General features: G+C 34.6%; 1 protein-coding gene and 1 long non-coding RNA gene across 3 annotated transcripts in view; both read right to left on the bottom strand.

Annotated features, from left to right (window-relative positions):
* The window catches only part of LOC115236475 (sestrin homolog), a 243,878-nt gene that overhangs the window by 132,602 nt on the left and 101,266 nt on the right, over nt 1–10,010 (bottom strand). For both annotated transcript variants that reach the window (XM_029808963.1, XM_029808970.1), the window contains exon 5: nt 773–802. In XM_029808963.1, the coding sequence (XP_029664823.1) occupies nt 773–802 (30 nt within the window). The remainder of the gene's footprint in view (nt 1–772; nt 803–10,010) is intronic.
* LOC115236549 overlaps nt 7,358–10,010 on the bottom strand; it is a 46,257-nt gene continuing 43,604 nt past the window's right edge. The window contains exons 2-3 of the long non-coding RNA XR_003884210.1: nt 7,510–7,607; nt 7,358–7,394 (exon numbers count right to left, since the gene is read on the bottom strand). This is a non-coding gene — a long non-coding RNA (uncharacterized LOC115236549). The remainder of the gene's footprint in view (nt 7,395–7,509; nt 7,608–10,010) is intronic.

Raw genomic sequence — 10,010 nt, 5'->3', positions numbered from 1 at the left:
GTATTTTAAAAAATTAAAAAAGAAACAATTTTTTTATTTCTATACTATCTTTCAATCTAATACTAAGTTATATAATGCATTGGAAATAATTACTATATATATGTAAAAATTTAATATAAAAAAGCAATGGAATATCGCTCAAAACTCAGTATTAACGAATCGCAAATGAGCTTCCATACATGGTAATGTTTCAACAAGTTAAAATGTATCAGTGAACACAATGTGTAAATTAGGAAGATTAAAAAGTGAATCATATCTATCTACTATATTATAATTAATTAAGATATTATTAGCGGCAATGTTGAATAAAAGGCAATAGATAAGATAAACGGCGGAGATAAGTCGGAATAGTTAGTTTTTTTTTTGCATTTTCATTATTATTTGCATCGCGTTGACTCACCACTTTATGATAATAGTCACCTAGATATGTAATTTTCCGTGCACAATTAGCAATGTCGGTAATCTTTATATGCACCTATGAAATGTTCTTCGTCTATATTTAACTTTTTTAATCTATGCATAACACAACACCGTTTTGTTATAATTGTCATCACCTATCGAATATTTCTCTTATAAATGCAGACTTTTTTTGTCAAACTCATCGACTATGCACGTCAATTATTATTGTATTATTATAGAACTAAATTGTATCAATGACTATATGATAATTCTCACCTCTAAACAAATAATGGATTGCGTTCCTTTTTTACTCCAGGTAGTTATCTTGTGTATTACTATTAAGTGTATTATTACGATGTAATAATAGACTCACCTTTTCATCGAGGTTGTTCAGATCCGGCAGCTGAAAAAAGAACATAAATTATATATATTTTTAATTTGTATTCGATATCTGTGTGACTTTATACATATAAAAATAACATTGCATCTTTATGTTTAGTTAATCGTTAATCTTTAACTGTAAGTGTAGGAAGTAGAAGTAACCTAATTGCACAATGAGACTACACACGCTACACAATGTTACTAAAATGAATGAGAGAGTAAAAAGAATTATATTTTTGAACTGGAAACTTAAATTGAACACTTAAACTTACAATTTGACGCAATTTCATCAATCGATGCAGCACATTCAGCACAAAAATCTATGAATTTAATACAAACAATAACGTTTAGAAAATCGCGCACAAGTACCACCGCCAAAAAGATATGGCCGGTACGCCACCTATCTACACATTTCGAAATGACATCTCTCCGAGTTTACCGACGACTGCCAGTTATCGATCGTGTATAACTGGCCCGTAATCGTCGAAGAGACGCATCGCAACCGTCGACAGATGCCGCTTAACGTCTCTAAAATTTCGCGGTCCCTCGCAAATTGAAGGAAATTGATGTCAATTTGTATCAATCAGCCGTAGTGGCTGGTTACAATCTCTCGCGGACTCCGCACACAATGTGCGGGGATTAATTTAACGCCCGATGTGTCGGACCGCTTGATTAACTTTCATGGTCGTCGTACGTGCTCCGAGAGAAAAGATATCACCAAGTTCTGTAAAATTATTTACACAGGAATTAAAATATCAATTATCGAATACACATTATAAATGCCCATGTATTTAACGAGACGATTAATTATAATTAATTAAATATTAATCAACTATAATTAATTTTGCCGATTTTATCATATATTATTGAGTTAATTTTTGCAAAATGCTTCCAGGAAAACAAAACTTCGAAACAAATATTCGCATCAGAGTAATTAAATCGCTGAAAAATATCTAGCGTAATAATTAAATTAATACTATATAAAATTATCTGAAAATATATATTATATTTTGTAAATCCCACAATATTAAAATACATATACACAAATATTTTTACAAGTAGAATATACAAAACATATATATTTATATAAAATGCATAAGTATTACATTTAATATATTATATATATATATATATATATATAATATACATTTAATAATATATTTAATATAAATGTTTAATATAGTAAAATGTAATAAATATAATAAAATGTTTAATACAAGGATATATATAATATAAAAGAAAAGAACAGGAGCATATATAAAAAAGATCTGTCTTCTGGCTTCTCTATAACTGAAAAAAGGGGAAAAAGACTATATCATTTGAAAATTCTTACTATACAGTACAAAATAACTATGATTCTGAATTTATTGAAGCGCGGATGCGGCAAGACGGATCGATTCGATCGGATTATCGGAAGGGCCTGGCTATCAATTAAAATTTTCTCGACGGTCCTTTTATGTCGCCTCACTCTCTCTCTCTCTCTCTCTCTCTCTCTCTCTTTCTCTCGCTCTCTTCTATACCCAACAATTTCGAAATCGCTGACCGTTCTCGGTCAGCGGAATCCGTCCCCGCCTCAGTAAATGCATAATCGCGCATAAATCAGCGCGAAGAAGGAACGATGCATATTTATGCGCCCGAGGCACCGCAAAATTAAATTCACACATTTCTTCGGTCCTTATAAAGCATGCGCATATTTTGCGCGATGGAACGCTGAGAATGCGAGTCGCGAGGGAAACAGATCCGGAAGAGATTCGTTTCTTCCCGCCGCCAATGATCTCTTCCATTGTCGCGCATACTAATTGTATTGCCTTCATTAAGAGCGTGGGCGTTGCACGACACGAATTCGTTAACATTATTCACTGCGATTTTTCTATTCTTATCCGACGATTTTATATATTTTCTCAACGCAGCGAGATTATTATACGTTAAAAATCGCGCGAGTCTTGATATATTGATAAATTTGTCATGCAAATTATATATATTTCTCAAAATGACATATTGGAGAGATCAAAAGCGACTTCTGATTGTGTGATTCAAAATGCAAATAACTACATCTTTCATAATAAATGATAGCAATCAGAACATTGATATTTTTATTATTTTAGCTTATACATAAATTCACACGCACGCACACATACACACACACAATGATAAATGTATTATATCGATTAATTTGATTAGTATAATAATTTCTCAAAAATCTAAAAAAAAGTGAAACATTAGATAAGATTATATAAAATTATTTATTAAAGTCATTAATATTTGGCAACACGTCTTCACTAGTTTTTAGTTATTAATTACGCAACAAATAATGTAATAAATTAATCATTTTATTGTAATCACTCAATGTTCCCCTGGAGGACAATCCCCCGCTCAGAGTGCAAGCACGATAAAAGCGGCAAGACAAACAATGGCGATACATACCATTTGAAATCATCGAATATTTCACGATCAAAGTATTACCTTCTATGATAAAAAGATAATAATTATTAAATTAAGCATGTTAAATATAATAAATGAACGTTTATAGAATACGCTCGAACGCGCAGCACATATGTAAGAAAATTCGTGAAGGACGGCCGGTTACAGACAAAAGCAGTTTTCTCGTATCTGCCCATCATAAAGTTTATTGAGAGACAGCCCCTTCTTAGCTTTTTATTACGTGCTGATGCGTATCTGATGCGAGGTCTGACGAAATGGATCTTACGAGATTTAACTTTTTCACACATGTACTATCGAGATCTACGGATTTTCGGCCTCTAAAAACATCTCGATGCGTCGAGATTTTCGAACCGTAAAGGCACAACCACATATGTCTGAGTCGGTCGATTTCGGTCGAAGTTGCTTGCTTCGTTCGTGAACTCAATCATCCTATTCATCGCGTGACGTTACATTGAGTCAAATTATTAAAGTTACTTGTTCTATATAACATTAGTGCTGCTAATTCCAATAAATTACATCAAAGCGTGTTACTGTGACGAAAAGTACATTTAATTTGTGTTACCAAATTAAATTAAATTTGTAATATCTCAATTTTCTGCCTTTCTACGCTTATTTTCCATCTATTCGTGACTAAGAACACATACAAATCTAATATTGATTTATCACACAAAATGTATACCTCCGAATATATTACAATCAAAGAGTTAAATTTGAAATAATTTAAAAAATCTCGATAGTACGTGCGGGACATCAATTATTTACGATAACGGAATTAAAAAAAAAAATCAAGTTTTAAAAATAACGTAGCATTTTCAACCATTCCACCGTAACATTTGTATATAATAACAATGGATGCTAGTAAACAATTTGATTAAAAAACAAACATTAAGAATGTGAAAATCATTTTTAAAAAATATAACACAAAGTGCATTGTAATACATCATCAATATAATTAGAGTGATTAAACGAAAATATTTGATCTGTTTCTACAACATGTGGAAATTGAAATGAATTATTATTAAAGCGACGAGAAAACAATGGGCGTATCTTGTTTGTAATTTCATTAGAAACATAACACAAATATAATACAATGTTGATTATGCATTCTCCCGGTCTATAGTATCTCATGCATAATCGTGTATATGTACGTAATATTTACTCCCAAATCCCATATGCGCGCACAATTTGTTGAACAGCATTGTCGTCCGCTTGATGACGGTACTTCGCCACGTGTGTTTGCGATTTACGCGACGAATAAACTTTGATTTACTGCCGCTATTTCGCCGAACGCAATTTCTACCTGCACGCATCCATAACACAAAAAAGAGAAAGAAAAAAAAATATATATATAATTATATATGTCCGCCACGTCGTATCATTTATATTGTGATGAATAAACAATCGATTATATATACTTGTTTTTCAGGATAAAATCAACACGGGTGCGTGATTTTTTTTCCTACAAATTCTTCATGTCTACCGTCGCGTGGAATTGAACACCATGTCAATTTAAAGATCTTTACCGTTAGAATTTAAAATTAAAATTAGAATTAAAAGATAAAATTTGAACGAGATATGAGAGTAAAGTCGAATGATGGGATTGAAAATATCACTGCTGTTTTAGTATCCTCCGTTTGTCGAAGGCCGTAAATTCGTTACGCGTAATCTTGCGTGCTCGTGCGAGTTTATGTTCGTCCTTGAGAGCGAATCTTGGAACGTTCCTTGCATCTCGGTTTCTACTTTACGGGTCGGAAAGATGGATGAGGGCTTCGCGGGAGGCAAGAAGAAATAAATTTCGACTAGACGCGCGAGAGGTCTGTGGTAAATTTTTTCTTTTCGTTTTGAAACCTGAAGTGAGGAGCCAGTTTTCACCAGTTTACCGGAGTGCGAAAAACTCCCTTTCTCTCTCTCTTTCGTTTGCGCGAAGATATCGGCGATTCTGATGAAACGAAGGAGATTTTCTGCCGAATCGTAATACTAGAGAGATTCTTCTCCCAACCTCTTTAACTTGCAACGGTATTTTGCACTTTGTGTAATTTCACGGAAGACTGCAAACGTTCACCGAGATTTTGTATATTTAATCAGCGATGTGCATGTCGGGAAATAGGAGATAGAAATACTCGTAGTATTATAATATTGCTACAGTCCGCGTGAATGCATGTTTGGGAATGAAATTATTATAAAATTATTGTAATTCTTGATATAATAAATCATTATATAATAATTTATAATATGTGCGCGATATGAATTGCAGTAAAATTAAAACATCATTGTACTCCTCCGCGGGAAATAATGCAAAATTTAACCTATATCTAAAAAGAATCGTAATAAGATAATTAAAAAAGTATTTCATCGAAAATTGACTTAAAGTTTTTAATTTTTAAATAAAAGTTTTACTTGTTATGATGCAACAATGCAATATGTTTTAGATGAACAAAATACCATCGGTAAAAAAATACCAATTAAAAAAAAATTAAGGTAAAAAGTTAGATATGTTTTAGTGGAAAAAAGAATTACACACAAGAGTCAGTATAACATGTTACGCAGTTTCGCAATTATTTTTCTCACAATACACGCACAAAGTTTAGAGACTCTGAAAATAAAAATACAATTGCAAAACAGAATTAATATGCAAACTGAAGTAAAAAAAGAAAAGTCAAGTACACAAAAATAATTGTATCAGTTTCAAAATCATTTCTCTCGTCACATGTGAACAAATTCAGATACTTTTCGGGAAAAATATACGATTATAAATAAAATTACACCTCGGGCACCCTATATAACGGAGCCCATAAAGTAGCCGTAGATAAATCTGCAATGGCACCAGCTGCCGCATAGGACCATTAAATCTTAACAGCCGTCGATGTAACCGTTGATTTCTGGAACGGGAGAAGATAGTAAATTACTCGCGTCTTGATGCCGCTTGTAGCAAGCGCAGGTTGTATCGAAATCAATCATGCGCCGATGCTTCCAGATTTGAAGTATTTTTTTTTTTTTTATTTTCATCATCTTGTCACCTCTCCCTCCCCTTCTATACAACATATATATAGAAAATATTTATAAAAGTCTATGCAACATTTAGCACAAAATACAATCACACGTTGCATTTTCTATCACGATTATAAGATCGATGTGTATATCTTACCACATTTTTCTCTTTCTTGTTTTACTTATTACGCAAGTACAAAAAATCAATCAAACTCTCTTGTTATTTGCAACATGCTTCTAGTCGATCGTTATATTATACATATATAAATATGACTACGTTCATCACATATTAAATCAGGAATCTCTTCGACGCGTTCGAATTTTGCAAACATTGTTCGGCCATAAATTCCAGAGAGTTTCCGGAGAAAGCCATAAAATCGACGAGAGCGTACACAAACTTCTAGATCGCCGTATCGATCGGATACCACAAATACAACACGTGTTATCACAAATCCTATACGATATCATAGCGATAAAACCCGTTCATTTCTGCATCCCGATCTACCGGTCGAACAATAACCGCGGCAATCTCGTCTACGCAATTTGTGATGTTATTCGTTGGATATGATTCATCATTCGATAGTCCATATTCGAACGGGATTTTTCGCTCTTGACTGAAATTCGCTCCGTCATTCGATCCAAGGATTCGCGTTACGATCATCGTCAACCACCAGATCTCACATCTTGAACACGTGATTATTGAGACCACCTGTGTGTGACAATTGGCGGACATATCAATACTCATTTTCTCGCAGTAATTAAAAATCAGTCTACAACGGATAGACGCGATGGCAAACCTTTTTCATTAATTGAAGCGACGTTCCGCCGCGGAGCTATCGACGCGATAGCAGCGGCGCGATTAACCCCCGATCAGAAGCCACGGCAGGAGAATGGTGACGCAAAGCGCGGCCACGCAGCTCGACAGCATCGCCAGGGGACTCGCGGCCGTTTCCGTTTCCGCGTTCTCCGCCGTTCCGTAATCCTCGTCACGCTCGAACTCGCGCACCTCGACGTCGCACCGGAAGCAGACCCGCGCGGTGCTGCTCTTGAAGTGAGAGCCGTCTTTGCGCAACACTTGCGCTCCCGAGCCCTTGCGCTCCAGCTTCCAGCCTGGCTCCTGCATCAGCATCATTTTGTATCCCTCCTCGGGAATTATTCCAGAGCGGAACTTCTCGCGTGATTCTCTGATCAGAATCGAAAATCGAAATCTTAGTTCGTCAAATATTTCGTGAGGCAGGAAATACGTTCTCTCATGGGATAGGAGAAGGAGAGGAGAGAGAACGGAGATAGTTGGCTTACTTGCTTTCCAAAGTTGCGCCGCTTTTACGAAGACGATATCTTCGCTAGCGTTGTCGTTGTTCCATGCAGCGTTCGTCGCAAGAATACCTTGTCGGTACCTGCAAAGGAAAGTTCTAGCATAAATCGATGAATTGCGCGCTGTAACACACACCGGTAGTTTAATATCAGATTCGATCGCACACGATGGCTCAAAGCAGCGACTCTACGTGACGGAAAGTTTTCATCTAGCTATCGTAGATATTGTAAGAATCCTCTATATTCCCCATTTTTACGATTATGCGACGGATCTCGAGGTTATTGGCTGCTGAATCGCAATGATCGAATTTAATTTTGTAATATGCGCGATATTGACATATAAAATAATTTCAATACAAAATAATTTTTTTTTAAATTATTTTCTTATATATTAATTTATATTATGACAATGATTGCTAAGTGTACTTTAAACATCCTCCTATTTATGCGCGGACATCATTTCCTAAATTACATCGAGTGTAGTTGCTATAGAGTTTCTAAATCTTCGCGACGAATCATGCGTGCGTCACGTTTTGCAAAACGCATTACAGTCTCGGACAGAAACCGGTTTCGTACTTTGTCAGGTCAACGTAGCGGTGGCGATTTATCGGCTTCCTGCCTCGGCAGAGAAACGAGAATTAATCGAAGCAACTTCGGCAACTCCGTCGCGGCTTCCGGCAGTGAGATCGCGAACAGCTGTTAATACTATTCCCGGGGTCAATCGTCGCGCGCTGACCGTATTCACGATTACGAGCAATCTCGCAAGTGTAAGCGAAAAACGACCGAAAGAGAGCAAAAACTCGACTCGATCCAATACCAGAGAGTAACAAAAATATGCCGATCGCGAAATTGCAGGTAACTATCCAGCTTTTATTCCGTACAATGGAAACTCGCGCGTTTTATCCCATTCGCGTAATCCTAATTAAATATTGTAATTACCTTAAAAACAATTCTCTGTACACATTGAACGAGTTAAAATAATGCGAAATTTGCAAGAGACGATAAAAGCATTCATTGAGATAAATTTTCCTCCATTCATGAAATATAATAGAGATGCAAATTCACGTGATACTAAATATCTTCTTGTTATTCGTCGAGAATCGTAAACTTTTCGATATCGATGCAATAAATTCTAACTATTTTTACCGCAAAAATGCAACGTATCGATTAGACATTTACAAAGACATTAAAGATTAATATGAAATCGATTCTCAAATACATTCATTTTCCAGACAGATGTATGTTTTATACTTTACTTGCACGTAGCTCTGTCTAGAGACTCAATTTCCTGCAAACTCCTAAAATAGCGCGTCGCACTGCAGATAATTAAACTACAATTTGCCGTGTCGATGATTAGGGCTTGTCGAATTAAATCCGTTTGCATGCGAGGGTAAACAGGCCGGGGGCGACAATGCAGCCTAATTACAGACCGACGACGATTCACGTCGACACGGACAAATGGAAAGCGGATGCACGATTACGATTATTGAGGGAAACACACTTTTGTAAATACAAAAAATGTATTCCTCTAACGAACAAGTGTTCATTATCGTCGTCGACCATTATTTTTTTTAATTACAGGATTTTATCATTCGCAACGAATTAATAAAAAAGGCTTTGATATCTCTCAATAAGGTAAATAATAAAAATAAGTTATAAAATGAGAAAGGAAATACAGGCAATATTTATTCTTTTTTACATGTTTAAATTGAAAAATATACGCGCTTCTGAGAATTTAGGAACAAATAAATATCTTTAAAAAACAATTTTTATAATTATGTACTTTTTATATAAAATACAAAATCAGAATATTATTCAAAAATTGCACACACGATATACAAACACAGTGGAAGAAATAAATCATCTTTATGATTTGAATGAAATATTCAAGGATCTCTTAGACTTTGCAACACTCGTCTAGAAACGTTTTATAATGACATAAAAAACTTTCGGAGTAACGACCTGCTCTATAAAAACTGAATCTCTCTTAGTCACATCTCTTATAATTATTAATATTCATTACGTAAAAAGTTGAAACAGAACTTTGTACTTGATATCAGGTATTATGTATTTTATGTCACAAAATGCCAAACTAAATTGATTTTTTGGATTCTGTCTTAATACTTTATATACTTCTACTATATGCAGAATTATTAAGAGAATCGATATATATATATGTATAAAATAAAATAATTTTATTTAAAAGAATGCAATTGATTCTTTCTTTCTTCTGGATATCTAATACCGGTAACCTATGTCTGTCATGTAAGCCGGCATTGAAATGTCAAAAGAAAAATGTTGTCGCCATTTATAACAATATTAAAGAAAAAAGCTTGTAAAACATTTTAGATGAGATACCCTATACATATATATATATCTTCCACAAACGCTGTCAAAAACTTTTCACTTTTAATTATTCTAATTCTTCCTTGGAAGTTTTTAATCAAAGTTCGAAGTCCGAAAGAATTCTCAGACAGTGATATATA

This window comes from Formica exsecta, unplaced genomic scaffold (genome assembly GCF_003651465.1).
Source record: "Formica exsecta isolate Colony F162 unplaced genomic scaffold, ASM365146v1 scaffold111, whole genome shotgun sequence".
Lineage (NCBI taxonomy): Eukaryota > Metazoa > Arthropoda > Insecta > Hymenoptera > Formicidae > Formica > Formica exsecta.
The sequence above is the reverse complement of the archived record's forward strand: the minus strand, read 5'-3'. Positions and strand labels throughout refer to the sequence as shown.